Source organism: Mastomys coucha, unplaced genomic scaffold (genome assembly GCF_008632895.1).
Source record: "Mastomys coucha isolate ucsf_1 unplaced genomic scaffold, UCSF_Mcou_1 pScaffold7, whole genome shotgun sequence".
NCBI classification, from domain to species: Eukaryota; Metazoa; Chordata; class Mammalia; order Rodentia; family Muridae; genus Mastomys; species Mastomys coucha.
This window is the reverse complement of record NW_022196913.1, coordinates 18118378-18137328: the sequence shown is the minus strand read 5'-3', so window position 1 is coordinate 18137328 and position 18951 is coordinate 18118378. Positions and strand designations below refer to the sequence as shown.

Below are 18951 nucleotides of genomic sequence, written 5' to 3'. Positions count from 1 at the left end.
TATTTTAAGTGCCATGCATGTTGCCATGTTTCCTGCCATGATGATAATGAATTAAACCTCTGAAACTAAACAAGCCCCAATTAAATGCTTTCTTTCATAAGAGCTGTCTTGGTCACAGTGTCTCTCTCACAGCAATAGAAAAATGACTAAGACGCTCATATTTTATATAGTCAGGGTCAAGAGGGAAGGGATGCTGTTTGGTACAGTACAGGACTCTCTGTTGAGGAAACACTTGATCAAGGGCATGAGAGTAAGTCATTGGGAATTCTATGGAGAAAAGCATTCTGCGCAGCAGTCAAGTACAAAGGCCCTGCAGCATCAGTGTGTCTGATATATTCAGGAAGAAAACTTCCATGGATAGAGTATGAGTACAGGAGAGGAAATCAGTTAAAGTCAGGAAGTAGTGAGGTTCTTGACTACCCGGGGCTTTACTAGGCTCTTGTAAGAGCTCTGACTTTCAGTGTGTAGCAGGAAAGCAACAAGAGAGTTTTGACTAGAGTAACAAAACATACTGAGGGGATGGGGTGTGGAGACAGACGGGCAGTTAGGAGGCTGCTATCAATACTTTTGGTGAGAAATGATGGCAGCTCAGTAGCAGTTCAGTGTAGATGCAGCAGACGTGCAGGGTGAAAGGAATGGTAGAGTTTACAAGAATATTCAAGGTTTTGGGCTTGGACAACAGAGAGATGAGGTTTCATTTATGACAAAAAGGGAAGGATATTTTCAGGGTGGAGACAGCAAATCAGAGTTAAATAAATGGGTGTGGTGTGAAGGGGAGAGTCCTGAGAACTGACACAGAGCTCAAAGTTGTAGGATATAGACTGCTCTGAAAGCCACGAGATGGGTGAGAGGAGGTCTGAAGAATGAGCCTGAGCTACTCAAGGAGGATCTGCAAAGATGTTGAGTGGGAAAGCTGGCAAAGGGAAAAATGGTAACTCAGGAGCCCAGATAGGGATGGAAAGGCTAGTCAGTGTGTCAAATGCTTCTGTAGGACAGGTAAGGTGAGGAGCGCCGAGTTAGCAATAGAGGCTCTGGCAACCTGTGCAGGATGAAGAAAAGAAAGCAGAAGTGGAGCATTTCTGGAACCTAAGGGACTAAAGGTAGGAGAAGGGATGAGAAGGACAAGAGGGTGGTAGCCAGCATGTGTACCTTCTCCCAGGGCTTCCCTCCGTCCCTCCCCTCCCCCACCAAAAAAAAAGACTGTATCCTGAACGAGTGCTAACTGCTCCTTTTAGTCACTTTAGATATTTCAAAGTTAACATTTTAGAAGTCAGAGAATTTTTATAAGGTTAAGGGCTTCATTAAGATTAAGATATAAGATATATTTTATATAATCTTAGAGTACCAATTTAAGAAAATTAACCTTCACTTAATTAAACTTCATTTAACTAGTAGCATCGTTAGTCACAATATCATTTCAACAATTACATATCTAATAAGATTGGATTTACCTTGGTATTGTCAAATGCCAATAGGAGCGTTCTGCCATTTGTTAAAAAGATTTCTACAGCATTATCTCTCAGCTGCCACCAGCGCCTATGAACTTCTTTAATTTCCTCATACGTCCAGGAAAATGATGCCGGTTCTAACTCTCCTTGAAGGCTCTAAGACAAAGGAAACAGACAAAAGTATTTTAATTACCTAAAAATATTATTTTGGCTTTCAATCCCAAACCATGTCAAAACAGCACACACAATCTTTCTTCAATGCCAAAAATTAAGACTATCTGGAAACCCTCCTATGTATAACACTGCATATGTTAGAGAGAATTTAGGAATAAAAAAGGCTCTTTCTAGATCTGTTTAGGTTTGTAGAACACTGAAAGCTTCATCCTACATAATATGAGAATTCAGTCTTACCTTCATTTTTACCACAAACACTAGCATATCCAGAAGAATCTGTTATTATTACCCAACTACGTAGACATCAAAATGGCTGAGTTATTCAATTATACAAAAATTACCTTTCCTTTTAATAGCAGAAGTGCCTGGTTGTGAATTGGGAGTGGCAGGAAGCATTTATTTGTTGCTGTTGAGGACAGTGATCAGGAGGAATGACACAAAATGATAGGAGTGTGTTAGAATTTGAATCATAACTGAAATTGCTGAGGCCCAGGCCAAACGGAAGAGGCAATGACAGTCTTCCCTTAAAAAGAGCCTTTTTAAAAAGCGTTTGGAATTCATACTAGTCTACACACAGAGTGATAATGGGTGAGATCTGTCACTATATTGGATTTATGTTGTTTTAAATTTTTTCTAGGTTTAAGTAAATATAAATTTAAGTCACCACTCACCGAACTTTCAACTGTGTCAGAGGCATTGTCTTCCACAAAATACATTCCACATTTACCTGCAGGAAATAAGTGGACAGAAAGGTTTGAATATGTGTGTGTGTTATTGAATGTGGTGAAAGGCAGGAACCTCTGAAGTCTTCTGGCTTGAGTCTGAATACCAGCAGCTAGAAATGGCTCCACACACTCAGTAAAGACTTTAAAACAGTATCCATAAGATCTCAGTTGCTTAATCTTTCTGGGCCTTAGTTTTATTACTAAAAAGGGGATGTTTGAGAGCTGAATTTCCAAAATTACTGTAAAAATAAAATTAGAATATTCCAAGTCTACTAGTCACACATCAGCTGGTCATCAGGCTGACTGCTACAATATTGAACACCTTATAACAAAATTACCTTTATTTTACTTTAATAATAGTTTCTAAAAGTAAGAGCAGTAATGCTGGCAAACTACAGATGCCAAGAGAAGACATAAAATTGCACTTTAAGTAAAAAGGTGACAGAACAATAAAATATCTTGAGAGGCCTCATATTCATAGAGCTTTTATGGTAGTGGTTATTTCATTAGTTATTTTTGTTAACCTCTTTCTGTAGTTAATTTATAATTTAACTTTATTATGGCATGTACATGTGGGAAAAGGGTTCTATCTATGCATTCAAGCATCTACTTGGGTTCTATGGGTAAGTGGAGGCTGTCTCTATAATGTCAAAGCAAAGCCACCTAAGTGATATTTAAATAATTTTACCTCTTATGAAAATTGCCTAAAATTATTTAAGAATAAGGAAGGGCAAATATGAGTGAAATTCTTTGAAACCAACTTACCTAACAATAATTCCCCAGCTGTCTCTCTAGATGGTGCAACACTGATACATCTTCGATTCACTCTGTCAAAACATGTTTAAAATTGGTATGACTGAATTTTTTGCTTTTATTTTAGACTTCACGATTTTTTAATCTAGTAAAATATTAACACAAAGATGACTAGAGTTTCAGTAGTATGAGCTGTCATGCAAAAACCTGACAATGCTCCTGTGCTATTTACATAACATTCATCAGAAGGGAAATGATGGAAATCGTCAGGACAAGCTAAGGGTTTCTGTAGTTTGCATGCAGATATATGGATTTGGCTACCTAAGAATGGTTTCATAATGCAACTAGGCACTACTGTGTTAGGTTATTCATACTTCAATGTGTGAACAAAACAATATTTGTTCTTGTTTTCGTTTTTGTTTTTTTTTTTTTTTTTTTTTTTTAAACTGGGGACACTGGGATCAGAAAATTTCTGCTCTCAAGTCACTTGTTTTTTTAGGGTGTAGGTTTCTAACTATTATACAATGGATACAACAGGGGGATGGAGAAATGGCTCAGTGCTTAAGAGAAATGGCTGCTTTTCCAGAGGTCCTGTGTTCAATTCCCAGGAACTACAGGGTGGCTCACAACCATCTACAATAGGATCTGATGCCCTCTTCTGGCACGCAGGTGTACATGCAGAGCACTCATGCAAAAATATAAATATATAAAATTAAAATTTAAGAAATGTATACAATAGTCATAACCACAAGAATATGGCAACAATGTTAACAACTAATACATACTGATACATTTAAATTCAATAATACTATAAAAGCCTGTATATGATAATTTTCTCTACTTACAAAGTAAGGAAACTGAAGCAGAGAGGCTAAATAACACACCCAGGACCAGGCAGGTAGTCAGGGGAGGAACTTTAAATTCCACTCCTGTGGATCACACCAACAGCAACTCTATCTACTTTACAAAGACTAAAAAGTCAACTATAAAATTACACATATGCTAGGAAGGGGCAGAGCTAATGACTGATATCCATTAAGCCCCAATGTTAAAAATGCATTTGGACTTTGTCATTCAACTTTGTCCTGTCTCAAGCTTCTTTTAAGACTTCTCTAATACCACAGCAGCATTATCAACAATACATAAAGCCTGCAAGAAAGCTACATTTGTACACGCATGTGAGGGTGGAGGAGGGCATGGACTCCGATCTACCTGATGGATTCACTTGCAGCTTTGTCTTTGACAGTAGAAGAGAAGGAAGAATGAGTTTTATCTTCAAAAAGGTAAGAGAGTGGGGGCCTGACCACACCTGTGGAGAAAAAGAACACAGCGTTTATCTAACAACCATTGCCTGTCATGCCCGCAGGCCAAGTCCAGAGCAAGCTTCTGTTACCTTCTGACTTCTGTCTGTCCCTAAGGAGATACTTATTTGGAATAGTTAAATAGCATCTCTGCAAACGTCTCCTCTCTCGGTTTGGCCCTTCTGTTGGATCCAACTGCCATGAAGTTGGATAGTAGATTGGGTCATACCAGACTGCTCTGCAAGTTGAAATAAAACATCTTAGTGGTCATCAAAGGACTTACAACCTTAAAACCATAGAGACTGAGCAAATAAATACAACAGGCTTATTTCATTACAAAACAACAGTTTGTACATCAGAGGAAACATATATGTAGAATAAAGACTGACAAAGAAAGTGAGCTCCACCCCTGAGTCCAGTTCTCAAGATCCCTCTGGAGCAGGTGCTGCTTCCAGTTCCCTGCATCTACTAGATTTTATTTTCTTTTTCAAAATGTAAAGAAAAAACTGTGGTTATAATTACATCACCTGACTGTATCTAGTTATCTCAATTAAATATAAGGAATGATATGTTACTTTTTTTGTCACTTATAAATCATCTTTTAAAAAAGACTTATTTTTACATGTATAAGCATTTTTCCTGTGTGTATGAATGTGGACTGTATGTGTGCCTAGTGCCTGAGGAGGCTACGGGACAGTGTTAGACCTCCTGGAGCTGGAGCTACACATAGGTTGTGAATTGCCATTCAGGTGCTGAGGCACTGAAACCGGTCCTCTGCAAGAGCAGAGGCACTAACCACTGAGCCACTTCTCTAGGCCCCTCATAATGGACCTTTAAATCATATTAATAAAGTCTAAGATAGAAAAAGATCTATTTTCCAAACACACTCTTTTGACAATTTCTATATCCTTTTGAAAAAAACTATTTTAAAATTGAAATGAATTTTACTATCTGAAAGAACTAATGCCTCTATGTTTTCCTTCAAGAATTAAAAAACAAATCAAAATGAAAAAAATCCTCACGTGGTTATTCTTGAACATTGGAAAAAAATCTAGATAAAAAGTTTCATTCAATAATTCTATAAATGTGAATTCTAGAATGAAAACACTATTTAACATCACATATAAAAGCTGTGCCCAGACGTGTGTTCCCAGTACACACCGGTCATGTGTCAGCTGCTGGATCAGTTCCTGCCAATGTCTGCTGGCACTCAGGTCGACTTTGTACATTCCTCTGATGTGCTGAATCACCTTTTTTCTTTCAATTCCTTGGGAGAGAGATACAGCCTGGGTGATATCTGCAGCTATTTTAGATATATCCTTGGATTTTAAATCAAGCCTCTGGAAGAGACTAAACAAACAAGATTGGTCTAAAGTTAAGTATTCATTAAACATTAAATAATATTTTAATAGTACACCTCAGGCTGGGGTACAGCTCAGTGATATAGCATTTGACTAGCATGCTGGAGAACTGGAGTCCCATCTCCATCATACCATATATATCCACATGTGTGTGTACACACACACACACGCACACAGATTCAAACACACACATAGATACAAACACATATGCATACATAAAAGCAAAGTAACCTCACAAATTTCTAAAATCAAACTTAAAGGAAATAAAAGAGGCTAAATGTCCAGAACTGAATGGCTTGGGAAGGACAGGCCTCTGGACTGTGGTAACGCACCTCTGTTGGTTGTTGTTCACTGTTTTCTGCCATGCATCTTTACTCACACTCTCTTCACTTTCATATTTCTTTTGCTCCTAAAAGATTGAAACAGTAATATATAAAATTTACTCTCTATTTTCTTTTCTTTTCTTTTTATTTTTTGACACAGGACTTCATGTATCTCAGGAAGGGACTGAATTCCCTATATAAGCAAAGGTGGCCATAAACTCCCGATCCTCCTGTTTCACCTTCCCTAGTACTGAAATTACAGGTGTACACGATCATACCCAGGGCTTTCAGGCGAGCACTCTACAAGCTGATCTATATTCTGAGCTCCTAAGCTTGTTATTCCTCATATAATATTGACACTGACACTGAGTCTAACAAAGTAATTTCGAAACTAAGTTGGTAAGTTATTTTCAAAATACCAGCTGGTACAACCACTCTGGAAATCAGTTTGGTGGTTCCTCCGGAAATTGGACATAGTATTACCAGAGGACCCAGCTATACCACTCCTGGGCGTATACCCAGAAGATGCTCCAACATGCAATAAGGACACATGCTCCACCATGTTCATAGCAGCCTTATTTATAACAGCCAGAACCTGGAAACAACCCAGATGTCCCTCAACAGAGTGTGGTATATCTACACAATGGAGTACTACTCAGCTATTAAAAACAATGAATTTATGAAATTCTTGGGGAAATGGATGGATCTGAAGAATATCATCCTGAGTGAGGTAACCCAATCACAAAAGACCACATATGGTATGCACTCTCTGATAAGTGGATATTAGCCTAGAATACTGGAATACACAAAGTACAAACCACAAACCATAAGAAACTCAAGAAGAAAGCCCACAGTGAGGATACTTCATTCTTTCTTAAAAGGGGGAGCAAAATACCCATGGAAGGAGTTGCAGAAACTAACTATGGAGCAGAGACTGAAGGAAGGACAATCCAGAGACTGCTCCACCTAGGAATCCTTCCCATATTCAGTCATCAAATCTAGACACTATTGTGGATGCCAGCAAGTGCTGGATGACAGGAGCCTGATGTAGCTGTCTCCCAAGGCTCTGACAGTACCCGACTAATACAGAAGTAGAGGCTCACAGTCATCCATTGGACTGAGTACAGGGTCCCCAATGAAGGAGCTAGAGAAAGGACCCAAGGGGCTGAAGGATTTGCAGCCCCTTAGGAGGAACAACAATATGAACTAGCCAGTACCCTCAGAGCTCCCAGGGACTAAACCACCAGTACACACAGTGGGACTCATGGCTCCAGCAGCATATGTATAGCAGAGGATGGCCAAGTAGGTCATCAATGTGAGGAGAGGCCCTTGGCCCTGTGAAGGTTCTATGCCCCAGTGTAGGGGAATGCCAGATGCCAGGAAGCAGGAGAGGGTAGGGTGGTGAGTGGGGGTGGGGGTGAGTTGGGGGGTGGAGACAGGGTTTTTTTTTAATTTTAATTTTTATTTTTTTAATTTTTTTTTCAGAGGGGAAACTGCGAAATGAGATATCATATGACATGTAAATAAAGAAAATATCTAATAAAAACATATTTGCTTAAAAAAAACCCAAAATACCAGACTATTAAAATAAATAAGCCAATTAAACAATATTATAATTTCCTTCTTTTTTTTTTAGGTACAGTTTGAGCCATTAAAATCATAGCAAAATAATTAACTAGGTCCTCCAGTCTCCTGAATTTACATAGCTACCTGCTTATTTTACTTGCTTGCTAAAGAATCCTTAAGTGCAGGTATGTTTCAATTTGCTTGTCACTACAAAAATCATTCCTTCACGGGGACAGAGCACTTGTTGCTCTTGCCAAGGACTGGGATTCACTTCCCCGCACCCCCACGATGACTTACAACCACCTATAACTCCAATTCCTCTTCAGATCTCCAAGGTCACTGCACACGTGATAAATAGACTTATATGCAGGCAAATATCCATATACATAAAATAAATAAATCTTAAAAAGTATTCTTCCTTCATTGAAGGCTATAGATAATGGATGACAAGAACCAAAGAGAATAGAAAGCTCCCCAAAATAAGTCTATTTTTCCTTTCCTGATCAAAAACTCTATGTAGCAAAAATGAATAATTGCGAGCTATTATCAACAGAACCTAACAATGAAAACAATCTTTCAGTCACTGTGTTAACTGTACTCAACAGGATTTCCTAAAAAAACAACTCTGATTGGTAGACTCACCTCTTTGATAATCTTAATGAGCTCTGATTTGGAAGGGGCACTGGGAGGGATGCACTTGTGGCCACATAACTTTAGAGCATTCATAAGCAGTTCTGCTGTGTCCATTTCTTCTTCATTTAACTCATCCTGATGATTATGTAGCAACTCTGACAAATATAAAACCAACTTGGCTCCATGCTTTAAAAATAAGTAATAAGGTTTTAGTTATAAAGTATTTTTATTTCTTCCATTTAAATTAGTTAATAGTAAATTTAATTATATTTGTAGTTTTGATTTTAAATTATTTAATGATAACTTAAATATATTTCTAAAGTTAGTTGTTTGGGTCAGATTTAATATAACTGTAAAGATATGATACAGTAGATGAAATTTAATAATGTATTAGGTATTTGATATTACAGAATTATTCCTAATTTTATTAAATGATAAAAACGTACTTTTAAAAGCAATATAGAAAATGTCATGATTTCTACAAGTTACTTTTAAATACATTAAAAAAAGAAAAGACAGCAATGTGAGAAAGATACTGTAAAATACTAAATCTATATTTAATATAAGGGTTATGTGGTAGTTATCATATTATTCTAATTCTCTGTGTGTTTTTTAATATCTCTCTGTGTTTTTTTCATAAAAGGCTGACATGAAGCAATCTAGTTACCCAGCTTCTGGGGAGAACAAGTTAAGGAAAAATAGAAAAAAACTGGAGATAAAGAAAAAGACACAACAAGCTAGAAGAGAAACCTGTCTTTCAACTTTAGGGTAAAAGTGCATTTCCATCCGCTTTCCTCTGAGTTTCACTCAGTAGAAGATGGTGAGATGTCAACACTGAGTCTCTCAGTTCCACATGAGTGTCAAGGGGAGGGCCGGCATGGGCCAGGCTCTAAGCAGACCTAAAGACAGAGTTATTCCTGAGGTGATGACGGCTGTCTTTTGAAGTGCAAACTTAAATCAAATTTTGGTTCCTAGTTTGGTTGGGTGGGTCTTCATGTTTTGTCTATCACATCTGTTTGTCACATGTACATACATATTAGACAATAATTATGCCAACAAACTGAACACATGTCTTTTACTTTAGAAATCTTCATTGATACAAACATCACTGAATTTAGTTTTATGGCATTTTAAACCATGAATTGAATTAAATGTTAATAAATGGTTCTAGAAATGATTACATCTTAGATGAGATTTAAACTAATATGCTGAATCATATGTTGCTAAAAGGCTCAGAAGAACATACGCAGTAGTGAAGGCAGCAAAGCTTATTTCAATGCAGCATTTAAAAGTAGTCAGAAGACAGATGCTACCTGACCAAAAGAGGAAAAGCAACAGATGCTGCGAGAGTAAAAGCACTGAAAAGTTGGCAAATAAAAATGGTACATGACTGGAGTATTTTTCTACATGTCTTCAAAGTAGTGTTCGTTTTATAACATTAAAACTATTTCAGCTTAGTATTCAGTGACATTCTAAATTATCTTTTAAAAAGAAACTATCTGGAAAAAGAAAAAAGCCAAGAGCAGTGGCTCACACCTCAGCATACGCAGGCTGAGGCAGAAGGATTGCTACAGGTTTCTGGATAGTTGGGGTACAAAATGATAATAGGCAAAGAAACATTTGATTCTCTCAAACATTAAGTTTTTTCTAATAACTGATTTTAGTATCCTTTCATCAACAGTTTATTGATGAGAAAAGGTGTTAGGATTCATGTGAAAATATCTTTTTTTCAGCCCTCAAAAACTAGACACCTTGGGAGACAGAAAGATCACTTTAGCCCACAAGTTTAAGAGCTGCCTGGACAACACAGTTTTTATCTCAAAAAAAACCAAACCAAAACAAAACAAAACAAAAAACCATAATAAAACAAACTGACCTAAGAAACTGAATCTAGATGTTCCGGAGCTGATCCTGTGCCACAGCACTCCAAATCAAAATACCTCCCTGAGAGAGCTGGTCTCCCAGGAGTGCAGACCCACCTTTGAGCACAGGTAAGACCACCACTTCTATTCCAAGGGACCCACCTGGAGCCCTCAGCACACAGGAAACAAGGAGCAGCCTGGGACAGAATCCTTCCAGTTTCCATCTGTGTTGAGAGTTGATCCTGTGCCACAGTACTCCATACCCAAATACTTCCTGGAGAGAACTGGTCTACCAGGAGTACTGACACACAGGCTTGCAGGAGAGACAAGCCACAGTCAGAGACAGCAAGACCAGCTAACACCACAGATGACCAGATGGTGAGAGGCAAGGGCAAGAACATAAGCAACAGAAACCAAGGCTACTTGGCATCATCAGAACCCAGTTCTCCCACCACAGTGAGCCCTGGATACCCCAACATACCAGAAAAGCAATATTTTGATTTAAAATCACATCTCATGATGATGATAGAGGACTTTAAGAAGGAAAGAAATAACTCCCTTAAAGAAATACAGGAGAACACAGGTAAACAGCTAGAAGCCCTTAAAGAGGAAACACAAAAATCCTTTAAAGAATTACAGGAAAACACAACCAAACAGGTGAAGGAATTGAACAAAAACCATCCAGGATCTAAAAATGGAACTAGAAACAATAAAGAAATCACAAAGGGAGACAATCTTAGAGATAGAAAAGAGATCAGGAGTCATAGATGCAAGCATCACCAACAGAATACAAGAGACAGAAGAGAGAATCCCAGGGGCAGAAGATACCCTAGAAAATATTGACACAACAGTCAAAGAAAATGCAAAAAGCTCCTAACCCAAAACATCCAGGAAATCCAGGACACAATGAGAAGACCAAACCTAAGGGTAATCAGTATAGAAGAGAGTAAAGACTCCCAGGGTAATGGGCCAGTAAATATCTTCAACAAAATTATAGATGAAAACTTCCCTAACCTAAAGAAAGAGATGCCCATGAATATACAAGAAGCGTACAGAACTCCAAATAGACTGGACCAGAAAAGAAATTCCTCTCATGGCATAAAAACCAAAACATCAAATGCACAAAACAAAGAAAGAATATTAAAAGCAGTAAGAGAAAAAGGTCAAGTAACATATAAAGGCAGACCTATCAGAATTATACCAGACTTCTCACCAGAGACTATGAAAGCTAGAAGATCCTGGGCAGATGTCATACAGACCCTAAGAGAACACAAATGCCAGCCCAGGCTACTATACCCAGCAAAACTCTCAATTACCATAGATGGAGAAAACAAGATATTCCATGACAAAATCAAATTTACACAATATCTTTCCACAAATCCAGCTCTTCAAAGGATAATAGATGGAAAACTCCAAAACAAGGAGGGAAACTACACTCTAGAAAAAGCAAGAAAGTAATCTTCTTTCAACAAACCCAAAAGAAGATAGCCACACACACATAATTCCACCTCTAACAACAAAAATAACAAGAAGCAACAATCACTATTACTTAATATCTCTTAACATCAATGAACTCAATTCCACAATAAAAAGACATAGAGTAACAGACTGGATACACAAACAGGACCCAGCATTTTGCTGCATACAGGAAACCCACCTCAGTGGCAACAACAGATACTACCCCAGAGTAAAAGGCTGGAAAACAATTTTCCAAGCAAATGGTCCCAAGAAAAAAGCTGGAGTAGCCATTCTAATATTGAATAAAATCGACCTTCAACCTAAAGTTATCAAAAAAGAGAAAGAAGGAAACTTCATACTCACCAAAGGAAAAATCTACCAAGATGAACTCTCAATTCTGAACATCTATGCCCCAAATGCAAAGGCATCCACATTTATAAAAGAAACTACCAAAACTCAAAGCACACATTGCACTTCACACAATAATAGTGAAAGGCTTCAACACCCCACTCTCATCAATGAACAGATCAGGGAACCAGAAACTAAACAGACACACAGTGAAACTAACAGAAATTATGAAACAAATAACAGATATCTATAGAACATTTCATCCTGAAACAAAATAATATACCTTCTCCTCAGCACCTCATGGTACCTTATCCAAAACCAACCATATAATCTGTCACAAAACAGGCCTCAACATATACAAGAAGATTGAAATAATCTCATGTACCCTATCAGATCACCAGACTAAGGCTGGTCTTCAATAACAACAAAATCAACAGAAAGCCTACATATACATGGAAGCTGAACAACACTCTATCAATGATAACTTGGTCAAGGATGAAATAAATAAATAAATAAATAAAAGACTTTTAGCATTCAATAAAAATGAAGCCACAACATACCCAAACTTATGGGACACAATGAAAGGAGTGGTAAGAAGAAAATTCATAGCTCTGAGTGCCTCCAAAAAAAAAAAAGCTGGAGAGAGCATACACTAGCAGTTTGAAAGCACACTTGAAAGCTCTAGAATAAAAAGAAGCAAATACACTCAAGAGGAGTGGATGGCAGGAAATGCAGGTGAGGATGTGGAGAAAGAGGAACACTCCTCCATTGCTGGTGGGATTGCAAGCTGGTACAACCACTCTGGAAATCAGTCTGGCGGTTCCTCAAGAAATTGGACATAGTACTACCTGAGGATCCAGCTATACTTTTCCTGGGCATATACCCAGAAGATGCTCCAATATGTAATAAGGACACATGCTCCACTATGTTCATAGTAGCCTTATTTATAATAGCCAGAAGCTGGAAAGAACCCAGATGTCCCTCAACAGAGGAATGGATACAGAAAATGTAGCACATTACTTAGCTACTCAAATCAATAATTTCATGAAATTCTTAGTCAAATGGATGGATCTAGAAAATATCATCCTGAGTGAGGTAACTCAGTCACAAAAAAACACACACAGTATGTACTTACCGATAAGTGGATATTAGGCAAAGAGCATGGAATATCCACAATACAACTCATAGACCACATGAAGCTCAAGAGGAAGGAAAACCAAAGAGTGGATGCTTCAGTCCCACATAGAAGGAGGAACAAAATAATCAAGGGAAGTATAGGATAGGAGAAACTTGTAAGAAAGAGAGAGTGGGGAAGGGGGAAAAGAGGGGAAGAATCAGGTATTGGAGGAGATGGAGATGTACAGAGGGTCAGGAAATTGAACAGAGGTGTGCAGCAATGGAGGATGGGGATCTGGGCTTAGTAACCTGAAAATCCCAGATGCCAGGAAAGCAAGAGCCTCCCAGTACCTCACAGGGATGACATTAGCTGTAATACCTAACAAAGGGGAAGGAGAACCTGTAAAGACCATATCCAGAGGTTAGGCATGGAACCTAGGTTGAGGGATGGGGCCACCCACCAATCTCTAAAATTTTAACCCAGAATTACTCCTGTCTAAAGGAAATACAGGGACAAAGAGTGGAGCAGAGACTGAAGGAAAGGCCATCCAGAGACTGCCCCACCTGGGGATCTATCCCACATGCAGACACCAAACCCAGACACTATTATGGATGCGAAGAAGTGCTGGCTAACAGGAGCCTGATACAGCTGTCTCCTCAGAGGCTCTGCCAGATCCTGACCAATACAGATGTGGATGCTTGCAGCCAATCATTGGACTGAGTACAAGGACCCCAATGAAGGAGTTAGGGGAAGGACTGAAGGAACTGAAGGGGCCTTATCTGGCATCAATGGGAGGGGAGGCTCTTGGGCTTGTAAAGGCTTGATGCCCCAGTGTAGAGGAATGCTAGAGCAGTGAGGCTAGAGTGGGTGGGTGGGTGGGGGAACACCCTCATAAAAGCAGGGTAAGGGGGGATGGCATAGGGAGTTTGCAGAGGGGAAACTGGAAAGGGGGATAACATTTGAAATGTAAACAAATAAAATATCCAATTAAAAAAATTACTAACAAAAAAAACAAAATGAAGGGAGGGTCAGATTCTTGACTAGTTACAGGAGGAACTAGTCAAGAGCTAAGTGGTGACAAAGGAGAGGGCCCTGTTCAGGATGAGACTTGGAGGACTAAAAGAGGCTGCAAGGGGTAGCAACAAGAAACTATCTTGAAAGGAAGAGAATTCATCGCCAAGGAGCTGAATGGAGAAAGGCAGCTGTGAGCTCTCCAGCCCTAGGAAAAGGCCAACAGACCTTGTGTGCAGCTTTGAGAAGGCATGAGGAACCTCCCACAGAAGGCATGCTGTTTGGGAAAGGACAGAGAAGGGCTCTCAACAACTACAGCGGACTCAGCAGGTTGTCTATATATTTACGCGTACATTTACACATATATGAAACAATAATAACCAAAGAAAAAGAGGCTATGAAGTTGAGAGTGTGGGAGGAGGAAAACAGAGAGGGGCTGGAGGGAAAGAGCAATATAATTAGATTTTTAAAAATTTATTTAAAAAGAAAATTCTTTACAATATGGCAACAAACAACCATGTAGAACTTTTAAGAACTCAAGTATAAAATTTTTAATCTAAGCCCTGGAAAATAGTTGGGAAATGACCATGAAAAAGTCAACCAAGCCTAAAAATCATATGAAGGAAGGCCACAGGTTAAATTTGTTTGGTAAGAAAACTATACTCCTGGCAGCATGAACACAGTTTAATTTCCGTTTTTGTTTTGAAAGGCTAACTTATCAAAGGCTGAGCTACTTACTTGTGGGGAGGGGCTAAGACAGTCACGAAGTATATCCTGGTGAGCTGGTTCATGAACTATGCCAAGCATCTGCTTCCTTTCTTGTACAGTGTGGGCTGGTGACAGAATATGTGCTAGCAATCTTCCAAGCTGGACTCGGAAGGTTTCTTTACAAGAGCCCAGGATTTTAGTCCACTGCTGCTTAGAAACGCCAGGCTTACTTGATCCCTAAGTCAAAATAGGAGTGAGTTAGGATCAGACTTTTAAAAACTAAGTAGTAGTAGTAGTAGTAGTAGTAGTAGTAGTAGTAGTAGTAGTAGTAGTAGTAGTAGTAGCAGCAGCAGCAGCAGAAGTAGCTGCATTGTGTGTAGAGAGGGTGCTTGTGAGCCACAGCATGTGTGTGGAAGTCAAAGGACAACCTGAGGGGTTCATTCTCTTCTTCCATCTTTACACGGAATCTAGGAATCAAAATCAGGTGGTTAACATTTGTGTGGAGTTTCTACCTGCTGTGCAAGCCGGACAGCTCAGGATCAGACTTCTTAAGCAATCATATACTAGCTTCACAAAAACTCAAGGAAGACCATAGAACACAATTCATTCTAGATTTAATATTTAAAGTTAGAAACTCATAGATATATATCCATACAAATGAGAGTTTAAGAGACAGATGTGTGACAATATTCAGAATTTTATATATTTTTGTCACAAATCCAAAGCTAATACTATGGGTCATTTTTCAAAAACCATTAAAGGCTTACAGATTATCAACTAAAAATCAAATCAAAATAATCAGAGAATAATATATTTTACAATATAAAAGACAAGGAAAGCCGGGTAGTGGTGGCGCACGCCTTTAATCCCAGCACTTGAGAGGCAGAGGTAGATGGATTTCTGAGTTCAAGGCCAGCCTGGTCTACAGAGTGAGTTCCAGGACAGCCAGGACTACACAGAGAAATCCTGTCTCAAAAAACAAAAACAAAAACAAAGTAATAATAATAATAATAATAATAATAATAATAATAATAATGATAATGATAATAATAAAATAATAAAAGACAAAGAACTCATAATAAAAATGAGTCAATACTACCATAGTGGGTACTATAGTTATAAATGTAGCACTATATAAAAATTGATCAACAATTTTCCCTAGTTGTTTTAACTATAGCTCTACCAGTAGCCTCATCTTGACCAAATGACCTGAATTTAATACTGGAATCAGTGTATATTAGAGCTCAGACACAATTTTAGAATGGTTTTCTAATTACTCCTACTCTTAAGATCTCTGCCTGAGTGATTTTAGTCTAAGTGAAACTACAGTTTATTTAATGACCAGAGATGGACACTAAAATCCAGTTTAGATTCAGAGATTGACAGTGGTGACTCATGGTATTCTAGACTTAGATTGGCCTTTAGTACTTCTGACAGAGTGAACTGATCAATTTGTTCCCCATAATCAAGTATTAATGACCCAAAAGAACTCAAGTGAGATGATAGGAAGTGAAGCCAGACACCATCAATATACTCTATACCATTTTGAAGGCACTGGATATGCTTATAGCAAGATCTAAACTTTTCAATATTTCAGAAATGTAGTCATAAATAAAGCCTTTAAAAAACAGGCTATTTATTTACAGCCACAGCAATTATCAAAAATCCATTCTTCCCTGATACTACATGAGGTTCTTCATTTTGTAACAGGTTAGGCAAGCAAAATATACCACTCTATTATTAAAAGCCCAAGTTAGGCATAAGGGCACACACCTGCAATATCGGCATGAGTCTGAGAAGTGAGAAATACGAGTTCAAAGTCAACCTAGGCTACATAGTGAGTCCTTACTTCAAAACAAAACAATGCCCTTCTCCTAACAGAAAAACGAATTCAAATTGTTTCAGCTGCAAAGCAGAAAGAAATATGAATTTGGAAACCCAGAGTTCACATATATAGATCTCTACTCCTTTTGTGTAAACGGACATTTTCAAGTCATTAATTTACTTACAATACACACTTTGAAACCATCCAACAGATATGTGAACACTTCTTTTTGAAATGGATTGTATGCAGAAGGTTGCTCATGATGTATGTCTTCTTCAGAAATTTCAGTCTGGGAAACTGAGGTCTTGCTTTGGGATGCATTTTCTGGAGTTCTCAAAATGTCAGTAACATCTGAATTTAACTCTTTGAATTAAAAAAGAATTTAATAAAAATTAGTGAATTTATTGATAGGTATCTATTATGTATGGTAATGATGCTGGTGAAAATACTCAAGAGGTGGGATAAGTAACACTGAGGATATATGACATAGCCATGGGAAATTATTTTATATTTACCTAAAATTACGTATAACTGTATATATTTTAATGAAATTATGCTACTTATAATCTCCAAGAGCCAAAGACTAATCTAATAAAAACCTCAGTTCTAGGCATAAAAAACCTCCTTTCAAGTTGGTGGTTAGGGGAGTCCAAGAGTCTATCAAAACAATATAGGCTGTTGCTGTTGTCCTTGGTTGCCCTCTGAAGACAAGTCCCTATTGTTGAAGATACCATGCACTTTAGACACAGAGTCTGGAAGATTCTAGCTGGATCTGACCTGCAACCCTTCTTCCTGAGAGCTAGCTTTCATCATGTAGGATGATATTCAAGTTGCCAAGGAAGGAAAGCAATCAAGTTGGGATGCCTATGAACCACAATGACCAACATAGAAAGATATTCTTAAAGGTATATCTTGGCAGTAATCAACAGCTGCCTAATTGGATGTAAGGGCTGCTCAACAGGAAGGAAATCATGCCAGGTATTATTTATAAATCTAACCAACCACCAGTGGCCAGTGATGCCACAGATTTTGGATGAGAATCTATAACTACCATTTTTCTTAATCCAGTATAATTTCTGACTGTATTTTAAATACTCACAGAGAAGCAGAGTTCTCACCCCTCATCAAAGAAGCTTCCTTTTGCAGCAGATGGAGACTATTCCAGAAAGCCACAACTAACCAAAATGCACAGAAAAACTGGCCATATGGTGCCCAACCCCAAGTGACACATCCACAGCACAACTGTATACCTACAGCTTAGAAAACACTGTGGAACTTAGAGTAGAAAAACTGTAAGAGCCAGAAGATCATGAAGTCTTTGGTAAGATTTTATATTTGGATATGAAAGGGAAGCTGCACCCAAGACATTTTAACAATATGGTTACTTAAACAAGACCTGAAAAATGATCGTGTCAAAGGAGATGGGAAAAACTTCAGAGTCCCACCACTGGGTCGCAGGCAATTAACAACTGTTGAAGGAGGTAGAATTAGCCTTCCCCAAACACGAGCCCTTAAAATGGTTATCTGACACCAAGTAGTCAGTCAGAAAACATATACACACAAGCCACACTAAACAGATTCAACAAGTTGCATTTATTTATTTACTCACATACATAATTAAAGAAAAAGATGGGCATAAATCTGAAAGGGAGCATCAAGGCGAGACATGGAAAGCACTAGAGATAGAAAAGAGGGAGGAAATGATATAATTATATTTTAATTGATTTAAAAAATCCTCTGGTCAGGTATGGTGAAACATGTCTATATTCCCAGCACTCAACAGGCATATCTCTGTGAGTTTGAGGACCCTGTCTCACACAAACAAAACTTTAAAAGTCTATCTTAAATCTTCTGTATTACTAACTCAGTTATCGTAGTATAAATATGGTAAATGTATTAATTAAAGCAGATAAAATGTGACAGAAGAGGGAAACAATTTATTTAAAACAATATAGACATTTAAAATGTTTAAATTATGAAACTAAAAAGGTTAAATTTGCTAGTGAAGATGAAATGGCTAAAATTTGCTAAGACCATAGGACTCTTGTAAAAATCAACTGAAAGGCCACCTGGTCCTCTGCAAGAGCAAGTGGTCTTAACTCCTATGCCATGGCTCCAGTCCCCTGGAATAGGTTTTAGAATTCTAATATGTGCTTTAACTTTTTCAGCTTTATTGAGGCCTAACTCTAAGAAATATGTTATATATAAAGTATACAACTTGATGGTTTGATATACATATACACAGTTGAATGATAAAGTTAGGTAATGTTCCAGCTATACTACTCCTGGGCATATACCCAAAAGATACTGCAACATGTAATAAGGACACATGCTCCAC

At 38.0% G+C, this 18951-nt stretch overlaps 1 protein-coding gene across 3 annotated transcripts in view; it reads right to left on the bottom strand.

Moving 5' to 3' along the window:
- Lyst (lysosomal trafficking regulator) overlaps nucleotides 1-18951 on the bottom strand; it is a 181335-nt gene that overhangs the window by 58472 nt on the left and 103912 nt on the right. For all 3 annotated transcript variants that reach the window (XM_031359427.1, XM_031359429.1, XM_031359428.1), the window contains 10 exons: nucleotides 16798-16976; nucleotides 14819-15025; nucleotides 8294-8470; nucleotides 6095-6171; nucleotides 5563-5751; nucleotides 4494-4639; nucleotides 4313-4409; nucleotides 3113-3174; nucleotides 2294-2349; nucleotides 1452-1604 (listed from right to left, as the gene is read on the bottom strand). In XM_031359427.1, coding sequence (XP_031215287.1) covers nucleotides 1452-1604; nucleotides 2294-2349; nucleotides 3113-3174; nucleotides 4313-4409; nucleotides 4494-4639; nucleotides 5563-5751; nucleotides 6095-6171; nucleotides 8294-8470; nucleotides 14819-15025; nucleotides 16798-16976 — 1343 coding nt within the window. The remainder of the gene's footprint in view (nucleotides 1-1451; nucleotides 1605-2293; nucleotides 2350-3112; nucleotides 3175-4312; nucleotides 4410-4493; nucleotides 4640-5562; nucleotides 5752-6094; nucleotides 6172-8293; nucleotides 8471-14818; nucleotides 15026-16797; nucleotides 16977-18951) is intronic.